Genomic DNA, 17247 nt, shown 5'->3' with positions numbered 1-17247 from the left:
GTTGTGTTTGGGGGGGTCCATCTGTCGCGTACCAGCGACTCGCAGCTGGTCTGAGAGACGCAGTGAGCAAAGCGCGGGGCTGAAGGGGGAGGGAGCCGGTTGGTTAGTGTAGGAGCCTGGCGCAATCCATCCCAGCACGGGGAGGGGAGTGGGGTCTAGTGGTTAGAGCAGGGGAGGGCTGGGAGCCAGGACTCCTGGGTTCTATCCCCAGCTCTGGGAGAGGAGTGGGGTCTAGTGGTTAGAGCAGGGGAGGGCTGGGAGCCAGGACTCCTGGGCTCCATCCCAGCAGGGGGAGGGGAGTGGTGTCTAGTGGTTAGAGCAGGGGGGTCTGGGAGCCAGGACTCCTGGGTTCTATCCCTGGCTCTGGGAGGGGAGTGGGGTCTAGTGGTTAGAGCAGGGGGGGCTGGGAGCCAGGACTCCTGGGTTCTATCCCCGGCTCTAGGAGAGGAGTGGGGTCTAGTGGATAGAGGATGGGTCTGGGAGCCAGGACTCCTGGGTTCTATCCCAGCTCTGGGAGGGGAGTGGGGTCTAGTGGTTAGAGCAGGGGGGGCTGGGAGCCAGGACTCCTGGGTTCTATCCCCGGCTCTAGGAGAGGAGTGGGGTCTAGTGGATAGAGGATGGGTCTGGGAGCCAGGACTCCTGGGTTCTATCCCAGCTCTGGGAGGGCAAAGTGCCTCGGGGAGCCCCGGCGAGGCATGAGCTTGGAGCGCCATCACAAGTCTCTCTCGTTCTCTCCTCTAGATCCCGCCGGGTCTGGCAGCCAGACCGAACCGCCCGGGATCATGGCGCCGGCATGGCAGCCCCTGCCCCGATTCCTCACCCAGGCTGTGCTGGCTTCCGTCCTCCTGGCTGACAACTTCTCCCGGGCGGGAGCCTTGGAGACGGTGCCGGAAAGCAACGTGAGCTGCCAAGGGTCCAACACGTGCCATCCGGGGGTGCTGCTGCCCGTCTGGCAGCCGGACAACCCCTCCTTCGGCGACAAAGCTGCTCGGGCCATTGTCTACTTCGTGGCCATGATGTACATGTTCCTGGGGGTCTCCATCATCGCCGACCGCTTCATGGCCTCCATCGAGGTCATCACCTCCAAGGAAAAGGAAATCACCGTCACCAAGGCCAACGGCGAGACCAGCATCGGCACAGTGCGGATCTGGAACGAGACGGTCTCCAACCTGACCCTGATGGCGCTGGGCTCCTCCGCACCCGAGATCCTGCTCTCTGTCATCGAGGTGTGTGGGCACAACTTCCAAGCTGGGGAGCTGGGGCCCGGCACCATTGTGGGCAGCGCCGCCTTCAACATGTTCGTGGTGATCGCCATCTGCGTTTACGTCATCCCCGCCGGGGAGAGCCGCAAGATCAAACACCTGCGGGTCTTCTTCGTCACGGCCTCCTGGAGCATCTTCGCCTACATCTGGCTCTATCTGATCCTAGCGGTCATCTCCCCGGGCGTGGTGCAGGTCTGGGAAGCTCTGCTGACGCTCGTCTTCTTCCCGGTCTGCGTGGTCTTCGCCTGGATCGCCGACAAGCGGCTCTTCTTCTACAAGTACGTCTACAAGAGGTACCGCGCCGACCCGCGGAGCGGCATCATCATCGGCACCGAAGGAGAGTTCCCCAAAGACATCGAGATGGATGGCAGCTTCCTGGCCAATGACCACCGGGAGAACGTCTTCATGGACGGGGCGGCTTCCGCGTCCCCGGCCCTGGCCTCCTCCACCCAAGAGGAGAAGGAACTGGACGAGAGCCGCAAGGAGGTGATCCAGATTCTCAAGGACCTCAAGCAGAAGCACCCGGACAAAGAGCTGGAGCAGCTGGTGGAGATGGCCAACTACTACGCCCTGCTGCACCAACAGAAGAGCCGAGCTTTCTACCGCATCCAAGCCACCCGCATGATGACCGGGGCTGGGAACATCCTGAAGAAACACGTCTCGGAGTTCTCCAAGAAGTCGTCCAACCTTCTGGAGGCGCCGTCGGAGGCAGAGGAGGAGAACTACAGCAAGATCTTCTTCGAGCCCTGCCTGTACCACTGCCTGGAGAACTGCGGCTCGGTCACGCTGACCGTGGCCTGCCAGCAGGGTGGGGAGGGCAACCACACCTTCTACGTGGACTACAAGACGGAGGACGGCTCGGCCAAGGCGGGCTCCGACTACGAATATAGCGAGGGGACGCTGATCTTCAAGCCGGGCGAGACGCAGAAGGAGCTGAAGATTGGCATCATCGACGACGATATCTTCGAGGAAGACGAGCACTTTTTCGTCCGCCTGCTCAACCTGCGGGTGGGGGACGCTGAGGGCATGTTCGAGTCCGACTCGGCCGACCACCCCAAGGGGCGTCTGGTGGCCCCGCTGATCGCTACCGTCACCATCCTGGACGACGACCACGCCGGCATCTTCACCTTCCAGGACAAGCTGTTGCGTGTCAGCGAGTGCCAGGGCACCATGGAAGTGAAGGTGGTGCGGAGCTCTGGGGCGCGGGGGACGGTGATTGTCCCCTACCGGACAGTGGAGGGGACGGCTCGCGGAGCGGGCATCGACTATGAAGACGCCTGCGGGGAGCTGGAATTCAAGGACGACGAGACAGTGTAAGTACGAACCATTGCCCCCTCTTGTTAGCCTCGCCACAGCCTGGAGATGCACCCAGCATAGCTGCCTGGTGAGGGTGTGCCTGCATGCGGGTGCGCATCAAGCCCCAGCTCCCGGAGTCCTGGGATTAGCCGAGAATCTTGGCTTTCATTATTGTGAAAAGGTTTAAAAAAGTAAGTGTCTAACCCTCTTGGTTGGGGAGAAATACTGGAAAATGCAGCCCCCCCACTGGCCCCAAACACAGAAGGGGGAAAAAAACCCCAAACAATATATATATATATATATTTAATCTGATGATTGTTGAAGGTGTGGGGGCTGGCCATATTGAGGTGCCACCCATCAGTGGCCAGCCACGGTGGAAAGCCAAGACCTGGGCCAGAAGTGGGGTTTGCCACCAGTGGCTGGAATTGGGGCAAGTCTTCAGTGCAGACAAGGCCGTGGGCTTGCCTGCTTGTAGTCCGAGTTATTGAGGCTGTGGGTGTTCTGGACGGTGGAAGGTGGGTGGAAATTCGGATCTGGCACCGCTTTCTGCTGGGCGCAGCGCCTGACGGAGACGCTGAGCTATAGAGAATCGGGCCCTTCGTATTCTAGCTCTTTAAAGGCCACCTCTTCCGGATGGCTCTGTGGTGATTTGGGGAGTGGGGGGAGGGGCATCAGCTGTAAATACTCGTCCCCTGGCACCAGGGCCAATTTCCTGCTCCCCTCGTCTTTGATAAGAGAAGAAAAAGCATTGCACTGCGCTGGCTAGTACTATTGCTCTCTGCTGGGGGGAATGGGAACTTCTCATGTGTGTCATATGCCCTATACTGCCAAAGTGAGGGGTGATTTGCCGTTAGCTCAGGTGGCAGGGGGCTGAGCTTTTGGAGAAGGGCTAGATCTGGGTTCAGTCCCCACTCGCGCCATGAAGTTCCAGGATGCAGCAGGTGTGACGATTGGGGGAATTGTGTGTATAGTGATCTCTGTGCTGAGAGCCACATCGTGCAAATGGCTGGGACCCCTCCGTTCCCCGTGCCCTAAAGAAACCCAGAGCGCCCTCGTTCCCCCAAGAGGTATTGGGTTTGCAGCAGGAATCGGGGCTGGGGCGGGGGAGATTCCCAGGGCTGTGAAATATGTGGCTCTAACAGGAGCCGCTTAGCAGTCGCTCAGGGCCCGAGCTGAGAGGGCGAAGGCAGGAGAACCAAGCTACGGTGGGCTGGAAGACCTGCTCGGTGGCATTAGCTGGAGTCTGCCTTTGCTGCCTGACCCGGGAAAACACCCAGTTCTCCTCTGAGCTTCCACTGTATTGTCAGGGCTCCCGGCTTTTCGGCCGGCTCCGTGAGAGCTTGTCATGCCGTGCAGGTGGCCAGAGCGCCCCCAGGTCACTGCTGTCCGCGCTGGGTGTAACCGGCCTGCTCCCGCGGGGTGGGCTGGCCCTGGACCGAGCTGGGAGCCCTGGAACTGCCACAGACTTACTCTGGGAGCTCGAGCAGATCGCTTTCTGGCTCTGGCTTGTAACATGGGGAGAACCAGCCTTCTTCCATGTGCACAGGTTGGGAACTCTCTGGGCCTGGGTCTGGGGCTCTCGCTTGTATCTGTGCAGCACCCGGCCTGGGGGGGCCCCGATCTCAGTCTGGGGGGGTCTGTGCAGCGCCCGGCCTAGGGGGGGCCCCCAATCTCAGTCTGGGGGGGTCTGTGTGGTGCACGGCCCGGGGGGGCCCCGATCTCAGTCTGGGGGGGGGGTCTGTGCAGCGCCCGGCCTAGGGGGGGCTCCCGATCTCAGTCTGGGGTGGATCCGTGCAGCGCCCAGGACTACAGGGTCCTGATCTCAGTCCAGGGCTCTAGGTGCTACTGGAATACAAATGAGGCTAATTTGTGGATTTCGCACATTAGAACATAAATTGGAGACAAAATCATCGTCTCCCCGTGCTCCCACATCTGCCTGTCAGTCTCCGGCTGTCGCCTCTTCTCCGCTCCGCGGCCTCGCTCTCTGCCCGACTCTCTTGCCAGGAGGAGAATGTCCATTTAGGAGGGTGATGGTTTTTGACAACGTGTTTATACCAGCAAAAGCCCCAGGCAATTACCGATGCAATTACTGCAGTCAAAAGTCCTTCTGCCGGGTTGCGGATTCTGTTCGGGGAGCTGCACTACGCCGTGCCAGGGAAGCACACTTGTGCCAATAGAAGGTCTGTCCCCACTTGAAGAGCTCGGACGGGATATAGGGTTGCCAACCCTCCAGGAACTAAAGGTGAATCTTTAATTAAAGATCATGTAATGTGATGAAACCTCCAGGAATACGCTGGCAACCGCGCCGGTATAGCTGTACCACCAGACCCTGTCTAGTGTAGACAAGGCCTTAGACCAGAAGCTCTTTGGGGAAGGGACTTTCCATTGTGGGTATACACAGCACCTGGTCCATAGTGGGCTCTCGGGCACTACTATAGTACACCTAACAGCAATAAAAATGTACAGCACCTAGCACTGTGCGGGCCTGGGGTTCCTAGGAGTTACCCTAATAAAAATAAGGAACAATAATCACAGCATCCCCGTTCCCTAAAGCCTTCTTTTGTAAGTAGCTATTTCCTGCTTTAAAGAATTCTACCATCACGCCGATGCCAGTGTCCCAGCCTGCTCGCTCATCCCACCGCTCCCACCAGTGCAAAAACCTGGATGGCTGCCGAGAAAAACCAACACCATGTGCATAGTGCCGATTTGAGGAACGCCTTTTTAAATGAACTTTTAACGGCATAATTAATACCCTTGTGTCACAGACTCACGGATCGTGCCCACTCCTGGCCCCGTGCGGTCCGTGGGGGGGTGCCCCTTTCAGTGCGACAGCCCTTCTCGGGGGTCCACTCTCTCTTGGGGTTAGGCCCCTCCACCTCCTGGAGCCGCACCTCTCGGAGCCTTAGCACGTCTGTCTCTGCTGTGAGCCCCCTCAGGGAGTCCACTCGCTCTAGACCCCCGGGGCCTCCACCCCCGAAGGGGACGATGCCCCCTGTTCTCTAGCCTGGAGTGACTCTCAGCCAGCGTAAAACAGGAGGGTTTATTGAGAGTTGAACACAGCACAGGAAACTCTCAGGGCCTCAGGCCTGGCCTCCCTCAGCCCAGCACATCCCAGTCTCTCTGCATCCAGGTGGGCTCTGCCTGCTCCCTCTCTCCAGCCCAGAGCCCCCCTGCTCCCAGCTGGGCATCTGAGATCCCCGGCCCCAAGCCCCGCCTCTGTCCATTGTCTTCTCTCCAGGTAAACAGGGTTGTAAACCGGGGCCTCCTCTCCTGCTTCTGTCCTCTGGCTGGAACCGGCTGGTTAGGTCACCGGGTCCTCACTCTGCAGCCCATTGTCCGCCCACTGGCCAGAACTGGCTGCGTCTCCTCAGCTGGGCCTGAGGGTCCCCAGGTCACCGGTCGCTGGGGTCTCCATCCTCCAGGCCATCGGCTGGGTCCCCACGTCCTCTCTCCGGTCCGCTGCAAAACACACTCCCTCTCCCCTCACCTCGTTAAACCAGTAACACCCAGGGAAACTGAGTCCCACCCCCTCCGCATGCAAACCATTGAAACCCCACCGAAAACAAGAAACCCCCCACTTCGTTACACCTTGCTGACGCGTTCCTGCTCTTGTTTGGAATGAAACATTTATTTTTCATTGTAGAGCGACGGCAGAAACGTTTTAGGTGGGGTCGGGAGCGGCTAGTTTGAAAGGCAACGTTCTCTTACTTTGGATCTAGTACCAGGAGTGTAGCCTGGGCAAAACGTTTCTCTGTAAGAGGGTTTGGAAAGGGCGGTGATGCATAAGGACGCATAAGCGCTGTTCCATACCACCCACAAACAGGGGTGGGGGGGAATGTCCCCAAAAGCGGAGATCGGGCATCCTTAAAATGCTACGTTGTGCTGCCTGGCTGGACATCTGGAGCCTCCGATGTCCCCCCCGATCCACGTAGCTAACAGTAACAGCTGCTCTGAGGGGCGTCCTCTCTGCCCGGGGCGGGCCGTTGTCTAGGCTGAGCGTCAGCGTTGGACTCGCTCTTTGCCCTATCTCTGCCGCGGCTGCCAACAAAGAGAAGGCCTCGTTTGTGTGGGCGAAAGACAGAAACGGGACGGAAAAGGCCGAAGGAGGAAGGGGCTTGTGGTTCAGGCATGGGACTAACAGACGGAGTTCTCTTCCAGGCCGCGTCACAGACTTGCTTGGGACAAGGCGCGTCTCAGCTCGGTGCCTCAGTTTCCCCAGGGGGTGAGGTGATGGCGCCGCGGGAGCATTTCGTCCCCACTTTGCAGAGCAGTGAGGTCGGGACCCCCTGAACCCCAGAGCACCACGAGGCCACCTAGCCAGAGCCCAGCCCGCGTGTTGCCCTGCGTCCTACCGGTCTGTCTTGTGCCCGCATGATCCCACCTCCCTCGGTGCCCTACAAGCCTCCCTGTGTGCAGGCTGTCGTGCCATAGCAAATAGTTATCGATCCATCGGGGACTTCCCTGCTTGTGCACCTGCACTGGAGAGAAGATGGCAAAGCGGCTTCCCCTTTGCAAACGACACCCTGCGATTTTGTCAGCGGTCTCCCAGGCAGGTACCTACCAGGCCTAACCCCGTTTAGCATGCTCTGCGCAGAACCCACCAATCCGCTCTGCCCCGAGCTGTCCAAGTCACTCTGGGAGCCGGGCTGGTGGGCAGCGGACAGTGCTACAAACCTGGGGGTGCCCTTTTTAGCGGGTGTGAAGTCAGGCTGCCCCATGGCCCACGAAGCTCCCCCGTTCTCCGGGGCCCTCACCGTCTGGAATCAGCTGGTCGGTGCAGCCTCAGCGAGTCCAAGAAATTGCTATTGATTTCCCAGGTTGATTGTCCTGCAGGCCCCCGGTTCATCAGCCCCGCCTCATCTGGCCCTACTGACAAGCCAAGAAATTAACGAGTTGTTAATATACTCGGGAGCTGGCGAGCCCCGAGCTGCGTGGGCAGGGAAGGTGGGAGGCTCTGGAGGGGTGCCGAGGTTATGCTTCTCCAAACAGAAGGAGGGGGCTGCATCACCAGGCTCCCAGGCGGGGTGAGATCTGGGGCAATCTCAAAGCGTGTGTCCTCCTGGCCTGGAGCAGGAAGGTAGCAGATTACAGCTCCGTTTCCTGCCGGAGGAAAAATCATCCGTGCAGAGGCTGGGTAGATTCTTAGTCCAACAAGTCGCACCGGTCCGGGAACGGAGGCGGTCCCCAGTGGTGCTCGCCTCTCGGGCAGCCCCCTGTGTCAGGGCTGGCGACCCAAACTCCGGCCCAGGTGAGCCGTTGTTGTTTCTCAAAGGCAAGTGGGGGGCAAGGGGCGCCCAGCTCGCAGCCTAGGGTTAGGGGTGGCTCTTGTCTCAGGTCCGGCTCTGAGCTTTGAAGATCAAGCCCATCTCTGCCTCAGTGCCTCTGGCCGGGGTCCCCAGTGTGCTGCAGGCAAACCCAAACAAACAGGTAATGACTAGGCCTGCCTGCCCACGGCCCAGTTCCTAGCTCCGGGGAAGCCGATTCTAGCAGATCTGATTGGCACGAAGCGCCCCAAGGTTTTCCTTGGTTTGATCACCTCCTGCTGTGCCTTGTTCCCACGCGCCCCCTGCCCGAGGCCGGCCGTCCTTGCTGTGATGTATCTCTCCCCGTGCACAGCGGAGGATCTATCGGGCACAATACGCCCAGGCCGTGCACAGGCCGGAGCATTAGAGCTGACTGACGAGAGATTTATTTTTTCTCCCGAACGGAAGTTTTTTGACCAAACCGCTCATTTTTTCCGTCTCCGCTTAAAATTTCCACTTGGGAAATTTCCAGCGCTTTCATTGCAATTTTGCGGGTTTCGAGCTTTAAAACTCTTCAGTGAAAACACAGATGTTTGAGGACAAAAACAAGCCGTTTTCGATGGACTCTTTTCCACAAGGTCTGCTGAGCGCTGGCCTGGGAGCCTGGTGGTTCTGGATTCGGAGCCTTGACCTCAGCTCCCTGGGTACAGCCTCCCACTTACCTTTATTCCCAGAATAGTCTTGGGCAAGCGTCTCGGTGACTCAGTTTCCCCATCTGTGAAATGGGGATAAGGGTGTGATTGGGGCAGGGATCTTCTCTTAGTTCTGGTTTTGTTCAGTGCCTTGCACAATGGGGACTTGGCCCATGATTGGGGCACCCTGGTGTGTGACGAAGTTTCCTCTGAATACTGTGTGGGTGCCTCAGTTTCCCCTATGCATTTCTTAAGTCTCTAGGTGGTGGGGAAAGGCCAGTGCGCATAAATCACTGACACTCTGTCTCCCTGGCAACAAATGGCCAGGGCTCCTTCCCCCCCTGCAAGGAAATAGCTAAAGGTGAACAAAGAGATCAGGTGACCTCCTGGCCCAGGAAAGAGACAAAGCCGGGAGAAGGAGGGGCTGGAGGGTGTTTCAGAGTTGGAGCTACCTGGGGACTAGGAGTGAGGGCAGACGTGGGTGTCTGGTTCTCTGAACCCCAGAATGGACCCGGCCGAGGGATCCCGTTCGCTGTACCTACAAGCTCTGTTTTAGACCCTGTTCCTGTCATCTAATAAACCTCTGTGTTACTGGCTGGCTGAGAGTCCCGTCTGACTGCGAAGTGGGGGTGCAGGACCCTCTGGCTCCCCCAGGACCCCGCCTGGGCGGACTCGCTGTGGGAAGCGCACGGAGGGGCATATGCTGAATGCTCCCCGGTCAGACCCAGGAGGTGAAGCCGTGTGAGCGTCTTGCCCTGAAGACAGTCTGCTCCGAGGAAGAGGAGGCTCCCCAAAGTCCTGACTGGCTTTGTGGGGGAGCAGTTCCAGAGCATCGCCCGGGGACTCCGTGACACGGTGCTACCGTAATACACCGAATAGCAATAAAAACACACAGCGCCTGGCGCAGTGGGGTCCCAGGCACTACGGTAGTTCAAATAATCAAGAATAACAACGTGCTCTGTCGCACTTTATCCCCGCTCTAGTGCTTGGAGCACCTCAGAAATTGTCTTCCTCTTCCTCTGCCTCCCTGCTAATGGCTATGGGCCTTCAGCTCAAGTGGTAGAGGCTAGCGTTTGTGGAGCCAGAAGTCACAAGATGTTGTGTTAACTTCCAGGGAATAAACAGCCCCAGAGGGTGTCAACATGACCCCCTCGCTGTCCCATGCGAATCATCAGACCAGGGTGGGGTTTTGAATACAGAAACCTTGGCTACTTCGTCCCAGGGCAACAGCCCCATTAAAAGTCTTTCTAACCTTTTCGTAATAATACCAAAAAAGACGGAAAAGCGGCGAAAGCGTTTGAAATCGAGAGTATTAAGTCAGAGTTTCATTCCAACGACGGCCCTTGTTCTGTTCAGCTGCAGAGAGATTTGATACGGCCCCGCCCCGGCTGATTGCCGTTCAGATGGCATTAAAGGTCCTCGGCATTATAATTGTCCTTTTTGGGGAAGGGAGAAGACGTCAGTGAGACAGGTGCAGGCGGCTGTTGTCGCTCATGCTGTTGAAGCTCTGATCCTGTTTCCCAGAAGACAAAACCAGACAAACACGCATCGAGCAGCAGGGGAAAGACCAGCACGGCGAGGAAATGCAGCGTCTGTCTCTGGTGCTGACTCGTCCTCCCAGCTGGAGAAGCGCGTGGACTGATCAGTCACCCCGAGACCTGGTGTCCGGGGGTTAGGGCCTTGCTTTTAGCCGCCTCACTGGCCCCTGGCTCCCAGAACAGACACAGTCGGGACTGGCTAAGCCAGATGCATACAGATCCGTGCCTGGTTTCTAATTGGGATTTGTCAGCCTTTCCTGTCCGGCTGCTCTTCGCTAGATTAAGAAACCCTGGGGTGCTTCTGTGCTGTAATCAAGTCCCTCTCAACCCGCCGTTTGAGAAACCAAACAGCCGGAGCCCTGTACAACCCCTCTGGCTGGGAAAGGTCGGTCTCCGGGCGGAGTTATTTCAAACAGCTCCCTGGGTGCCCGCACCGAACCTGGCCTTGTCCCGCGGCCTGCGGAGCCGCCTCAGAGCACAGGCCGGAAGAGACACGTGTGGATGGGCCTGGGCAAATCTGCTTACAAGGCCGAGGTGCCCTGCACCCAGCAGCGCGGCTAGATTTCAGCAGAGTCAAAATGCGGCAGCGGGCACTTAGGGGGAGTTGCTGTTTTCACAGGAGGTGGGAGTCGGATCAAAGGGCGTTGGGTTGGTTCTTAAGTCCCAGGCTTGCCGAAAAGAGGGTCAGATCCTCGGCTGCTCTGAATCAACATTAGCTCCATTAAAGGCCACAGGACCAAATTCCCCGAGCCCGGGAAGAGAACCCAGGCATCCTGCCGCCTAGTCCCGCCTTCTAACCCCTAGATCACGCTCTCTCCCCGAGCTGAAAAGAGAACCCAGGAGTCCTGACAGCCAGTCCCCTGCTCTAACCACCAGACCCCACTCCCCTCCTCGGAGCGGACAATAGAACCCAGGAGTCCTGACAGCCAGTCCCCTGCTCTAACCACCAGACCCCACTCCTCTCCTCCGAGCGGACAATGGAACCCAGGAGTCCTGACAGCCAGTCCCCTGCTCTAACCACTCTCTGTGCATGGTACATTTGCTGTTGAACAGAGGAATTGTCCCTTTAGCATCCAGCTCCTGCCTGTCCTGTCTCTAAGGGCTTTTCTCCACCTCCTCGCCCTGTGTGTTTGCTCAGCGTTAGCAGCTTCCGAGGATTGCTGATCCGCCTGCACCTGCCGGCCTCGTGAGAACGCAGCTGAGAGCTGAGCTGATGGCAGGAGATTTCCTGCTCCTCCCTGGCTGCAGATGAGGGAGCCCCACCACGAGAGGAGAACCCAGGAGTCCTGACTCACAGTCTCCACTGCGGTCCTCCTGTCAGCCCCACTCTGAACTGGGAATAGAACCCAGGAGTCCTGACTCCCAGCCCCCTGCTCCGGCACCCCCGAGAGCCCAGATCCCAGGGTCCTTCCCTTGCTATAACCACTAGACCCTCCTCCCTCTCACTGCCCCATTCCAACTACTACACGGCATTCCCACCCGCCTGATGGTCTCGTTGCCAGTAGACGGGGTGGGTGCGGGGGGCGGCTGGTAATTCTCTTCCTGCCGCTCAGTGCAGCAATTAATCCTCTCCCTTGATGTATTATTGCGTGCACGTCTTGCAAACCCTTCATCAAATCTGGCATCCAAATAGCACAGTCGCTGACATTTCTGATTGCTGCTTGTGGGTTTTTGTTTTTTTTTCACCCTTGTCTTCAGGCTCCGTGATTTCCAAGAGAGGTTTTCCGGGACTTTCTTAGCATTGCTTCAGTCCTCTCCCCCCTCCTCCATCAGAGGCAGGAAAAATCAATCTGGGCAAAACAGCCGTTCGTGCCTTTCGACACGTGAAAGCGTGGTAACCTTCATGCTTCAGGGCAAAAGCAACCTCTAACTCTTGGGGTCAGGAAGATCTTTCCCTGAGGGCGGGTTATTCCATAATGGCCCGGTGGGCGGGGGGGCTGGCACTTTCCTCCAAAGCATATGGCATTAGATGGACTGAGAGTCTGATCCACTGGGCAATAACTTAGCTCTGCCGAGCCAGCCCCTTTATCTAACCAGCCTCCCCTATCCATTGGAGTTACAGCGGCTGTTTTGGGCATGTGGATCACAATCCCCCACCCCGCCGCCCTTGTCCTGCGTCCTCCCACCCTACAGAAAATCCCCCCCCCACACCGGATGGCTCCTTTTAATTTCATTCCATCCCATTTCCCCACCCCTGCCCCCACTCTCACCTTTCGATTGGCATTACTCACCGCGGAGACGGCGAGCCGGAGGGGAAAAGGCGCTTGTGAATTTTTAATGCCTGGTATTATGGAGGTGCTGACAGGCTGTTTTATTAATGACTCTGTTCCTCCTTCCTGGATTAGGGGAGAGAGAGAGGGAGGGAGAGAGGCGACTTTGCAGACAAAATTTGGTTCCATTTGTTTGCAGAAATGAAATGGAGTCAAATTCATTACCGTGGGGCTCGTCCTTCTAAAGGCTGGTCACTTCCCCCCATCTTCGCTGGCTGATGAGATCTGGGCCTGCGGATGTCCAATGGGATTTGGGTTGCCTCATTAGGAGACCTTGCATTTCCCTTAAGATGCGGGGAAGGGGGCTGGGCTGCGTTTCCTGGGCTTTTCTGCAATCTTTGCGAGGCACAGTTTCGCGTGTGTGGCCTTAGAGCGACCCCGGTGGCTGCTCTAACCGCCAGCAGCCTGGCCTGAGCTGTCTATACGCTGCTCTGCAGGCAGGAATACCCCATAGCACGACCCTCCAGCTAGGCATCAAGGGACTGGGCCAGATTTTCTAAAGAGCTGGGCACGCTGGGGCCTGCTTGTGGGCGCTGGCCACGTGCCATCTGGGCCCTGAGCTCTGTGGACAAGGTTGGCCTTCAAGTCCAAAGAAGAAGGAGAAAGAAAGATCATCTCTGTCTCTTCGGCGGGGCTGCACGTCAAAGGGCTTTCTGAGATCAAAACCCGTCTCCCGACCTGTGCGATTCCAGTGCCGAAAACCGAGAGACCTTTACAAATCCAATTCCGTTTCCGCTGCTCCTTGGTTTCCCTAGTTCTGCAGAGTGGGAGCAAACCCCATTCACTCTTCGCACCTGAGGTTTGCCCTGCTCCACCTCTGGCCGTTCAGGCTGGCCTCAAACGGGAGGAAAACACTGGAGGATCAGAATTGGCGCTTTCAGGGCAAGTCAGTGGGGTGCAGCACGCAGGTGCCAGGACACCTGGGTTCTGATTCCAGCTCTGTGTAATCTTGGGCCCCTCACTGCCCCGCTTTGTGCCTCAGTTTCCCCACCCACTATTTGTCTTGTCTACTGCAGCCCTGTATCCACTAGAAACTTGTACTGCTTTCGCTCTGTTGCTAAAGGGAAGGGGAGCAAGGCCAGGTCTATGCGTGGAAGGCTTTGCCGGTGTGGCTTTCCCACGATACCGTACCAGCAAAGCGCTCCTCGTGTGGACACAGCTTACACCGGTTTACGCTCTGCACTGGGGGCGTTAGCCAGCACAAAGCTCGTCGCTCAGCGATCGCATCTCATCACGCTCTGACCAACACAGCTTGCACCGGTACAATGACATCGGTGAGAAATCACGCCCTGACCAGACAGAGTTCTACCGGGACAAGTTCCAACTGTTTGGGGCAGGGGCTGTCTGTGCCTATATGTGTGTGCAGCGCCCGGCATGACGGGGCCCTGATCTTGGCTGGGGTCTGGGCAGCGCCTGGTGCGACAGGGCCCTGATCTCGGTCAGGAGCTGGGCAGCGCCTGGCCCGATGGGGCCCTGATCTTGGTCAGGAGCTGGGCGGCGCCCGGCATGATGGGGCCTTGATCTCAATCAGGATCTGCAGAGCCCACTGTTTAGAGGCCACTCTGGGACTGGTGATAGAACTGGTAATTCTGGGAGGGGAAATGTTTCATGTTGAACCGAAAATGCAATTTTTCAGCAAATGGAAAATGTGTCCGTTCTGGGTTGAACAAAATGGCTTGTTTCAATTTTGAGGATTTAAAAATGTTTTGAAGTGTTTTAAACTAAAACAGAAGGGTATTTTCAAAAGGAAAAGTTACTTATAATCGAAAACTCGAAACGTTTCCTATTCAAAATGTCAAAATAGAACCTTTCAATTTTGGGAGGAAGTTTTGGGTGTCTTCCCCCCCTTCCCGCCCCCCAAAAAACCAAACACTTTGGCAAAGTCGATATGACGTTCGCAGAATGTCTTGGTGTTGCTAAATCTGCATTTTTCACCGAAAAAAGGTTTGGATGGCAATTTTTGCCCAGCTCTCCTCCTTAAAACCTAACAACTGGATCACAGACAGCTGGCTACTGTGAGAGGCTGTCTTGGCAAACTAGCCGTGTGTTTGGTTTAATCGGAGCCGGGACCCGGAGCCGGTGGATTTATAGCTGCTTGAAGGGCCAGGCGTTGGTAGAGATTGCTGGCTAATAAATCCGGGAGGAGATGGTTCCTTCCCTCCAGCCCCAGCCCTAAATATTTTATTTATGTGTAAGGCAGCCACCAGTGCCGGTTGCCAGGCAGTGATAGGCACTGGCCGGGCTCAGCAGGTTCGGAAACACCAGCTGGAGTTACTGTGGGCATTAGAGCGTGCCCAGGGAAGGAGGGGGGTGGGATACCAGAGAATGGAGATCATGGTTAAGCATTCGTGTTAAGAAATGTTCTAAAACCATGTGGCCTCCCCACCAGCCAATCAGCAGCCAGGATCCCCTCGGAGTTGCTGACAGTGTAGCAATTCATAGCGCCTTTGGGGGCTCTGATTGGCTGGTGGGATGAGCAATGGAATCTTTGCTCCTCTCGGAGCTGTCGTTTCAGGCTCTCTGCAGACTCAGGCGGGCATCTAGACTGGAGTTTATGGTCCTGTTTTAACTGATTGCCCGTTAACATGAGTTAACTAACATAATTGTACATCTAGTCTGAACACCCCACACATTTTTGACTTACCCTTGTGTTTAAAGAAGGGGGCTAGGAACCAGGACTCCTGGGTTCTTTTTCCAGATGTGGCCATTTGTGGGGTCGAGTGGTTGGAGCAAGAGACTGGGAGCCAGGACTCCCGGCCTCTACTCCCAGCTTTGGGAGGGGAGTGGGGTCTAGTGCTTAGAGCAGGGGGGTGCTGGGAGCCAGGGGATCTGAATTTTGACATGAAGTCGTGGGGAAGTTTTTTTGAGTGTTGGGAGTTGAGCTTGATTTTTGGAGCAAGGTTGGTTGGTCCCTTCTGAGTTTTGGGGTGAAGGTTTGGAGATCTGTTCTGAGATCTTGGTTGGGGTCTGGGCAGCACTTGGCGCGACGGGGCCCTGATCTCGGTTGGGGTCTAGGCAGCGCCTGGCGCGACGGGGCCCTGATCTCGGTTGGGGTCTAGGCAGCACCCGGCGCGACGGGGCCCTGATCTCGGTCGGGGTCTGGGCAGCGCCCGGCGCGATGGGGCCCTGATCTTGGTCAGGGTCTGGGCAGCACCCGGCGCGACGGGGCCCTGATCTCGGTCGGGGTCTGGGCAGTGCCTGGCGAAATGGGGCCCTGATCTCGGTCGGGGTCTGGACAGCGCCTGGCGCAATGGGGGGCCTGATCTGGGCCAGGATCTCTAGGCACTACCGGGATAAATGATAATACTAATTGGTAGTTAGTGCCATATGGGTTGGTGAATTGGCACCTAAATTAATTTCCCTTTTATCATCAACACACTTTGTAGACCTTAACTACTCAATCGTGGTGACCTTCCCCCGCCTCTGGGAAACATGACGACCCACCAGTTTATAGGTGGGGAAACTGAGGCAAGCCATGTTAGCAGAGATGTACATTTTCAAGAACCCTTAGTAGTTTTTTTGGGGTGGAGGGGGCCCAACTGAAGACCCCTGAAAGGTGGGGGAGTCTCCGAACTCTGTGAAAATCAGCCCCTGAACCCGCCGGAGAATGAGCCAACGTCAGTCAAATTTGCGCTGAACAGAAAGATTTGAAATATGCAACTTTTTCCCCAACCGATTTTTTTAAGCAGGAAAAGGGCCAGATTGTGTGTGGGCAGCTGGATGTCTTTGCTTTCTGGGTCGTTGGCCAGGATGGTGGTTGTTCCAATCTACACCGTCCGCGTCTCTTACGGGGAAGGAATTACCGCCTGGGTTTCGCTACTGCTTTAAGAAGAATGCTCCCCCGTGGGGCAGGGAAATCGCCTCGGGTGGGTTAGCGCCCGTCTACATTTTGCAGCCCGGGAGAACTATTGCAGTTACGTGTCTCAATCTCGTTAGTAGCTTTTCCTTCGGGTTGCTCATGGGCTGGCTGCAAGCGCGGTTATTCTTCCCGAAGAATATACCGGGGAGTGGGAACCTGCTGGCTAAACCGATCCCCGAGGACCCGCTGCAGCCTCCCAGCTCCTGTCCTAGCCACCGTTGAGTTAGTTGCAGTCGCAAAGGCTGCCTGGCTGGGACAGTGCCCGAAGTCGAACCCAGCTCCCCTCTGGCCCTGCTTTCATTACGGTACCATCTCGAGATCAGAGCCCCCGGGTGCAAGGTGCTGGACAAACCCGGAGCCCAGTGTGTGTGCAGCCAAAGGGCGGGAGGGGAAACCGAGGCCCGGAGTGGGGAAGTGACGTGCCCCAGGTCACCTGGCGTCTCAGTGGCAGAGCCGGCGATAGAACCCAGGTGTCCTGAGTCCTGGTCAGCGGCGTTCCTCCCTCTCTGAGGGGAGGTTGATGTTAGCTGAGGGCCTGAGCAGCCGGTTTCTAGCGGTGGCTCGGTTTTCTCTGACTTAGCTGTCTGGGCCAGGGACTGTGTTTTGTGCCAGCAAACGGCGGTTCTCCCGGGCCGGGGGGTGAGGGAGACAGGACGCCGGGGTTCTTTCCCCAGCACTTCCGCTGGGCGGCCCGTGGCAGGCCAGCTCCCCACTGCGTGCCTCAACTTTTCAATCTGGGCAAGGGGGAGAAGGATACTGGCTGTGCCTACCGCACGGAGGCTGGAGTCAGACCGGCTGGCTTCTGGGCCTGGCTCTTGGCCGGGGTTTGAGGATTGTGACGTGATCTTAGGCAAGCAGAATCCACCATCCCAGCTATGCACCCTAACTGCTAGGCCCCACTCCCCTGCCCAAGCTGGGCACAGAACCCAGGAGTCCTGGCTCCCACCCCGACACCCCCCCCTCTAACCACTAAGCCCCATTCACCTCCTAGAACTGTGCACAGAACCCAGGCATCCTGAATTCCAGTCCTCTGTTCTAACCGCTGGGCCCCACTCCCCTCCTAGAGCCGGGGAGAGAACCCAGGAGT

General features: G+C 57.3%; 1 protein-coding gene across 3 annotated transcripts in view; it reads left to right on the top strand.

The window, feature by feature from the left end:
* SLC8A2 (solute carrier family 8 member A2) overlaps positions 1-17247 on the top strand; it is a 71840-nt gene that overhangs the window by 13983 nt on the left and 40610 nt on the right. For all 3 annotated transcript variants that reach the window (XM_054010219.1, XM_054010217.1, XM_054010218.1), the window contains exon 2: positions 742-2575. In XM_054010219.1, coding sequence (XP_053866194.1) covers positions 783-2575 — 1793 coding nt within the window. In that variant the 5' untranslated portion in view covers positions 742-782. The remainder of the gene's footprint in view (positions 1-741; positions 2576-17247) is intronic.

Source organism: Malaclemys terrapin, chromosome 20 (assembly GCF_027887155.1).
Source record: "Malaclemys terrapin pileata isolate rMalTer1 chromosome 20, rMalTer1.hap1, whole genome shotgun sequence".
In the NCBI taxonomy this organism is placed as follows: Eukaryota; Metazoa; Chordata; order Testudines; family Emydidae; genus Malaclemys; species Malaclemys terrapin.
The sequence above is the reverse complement of the archived record's forward strand: the minus strand, read 5'-3'. Positions and strand labels throughout refer to the sequence as shown.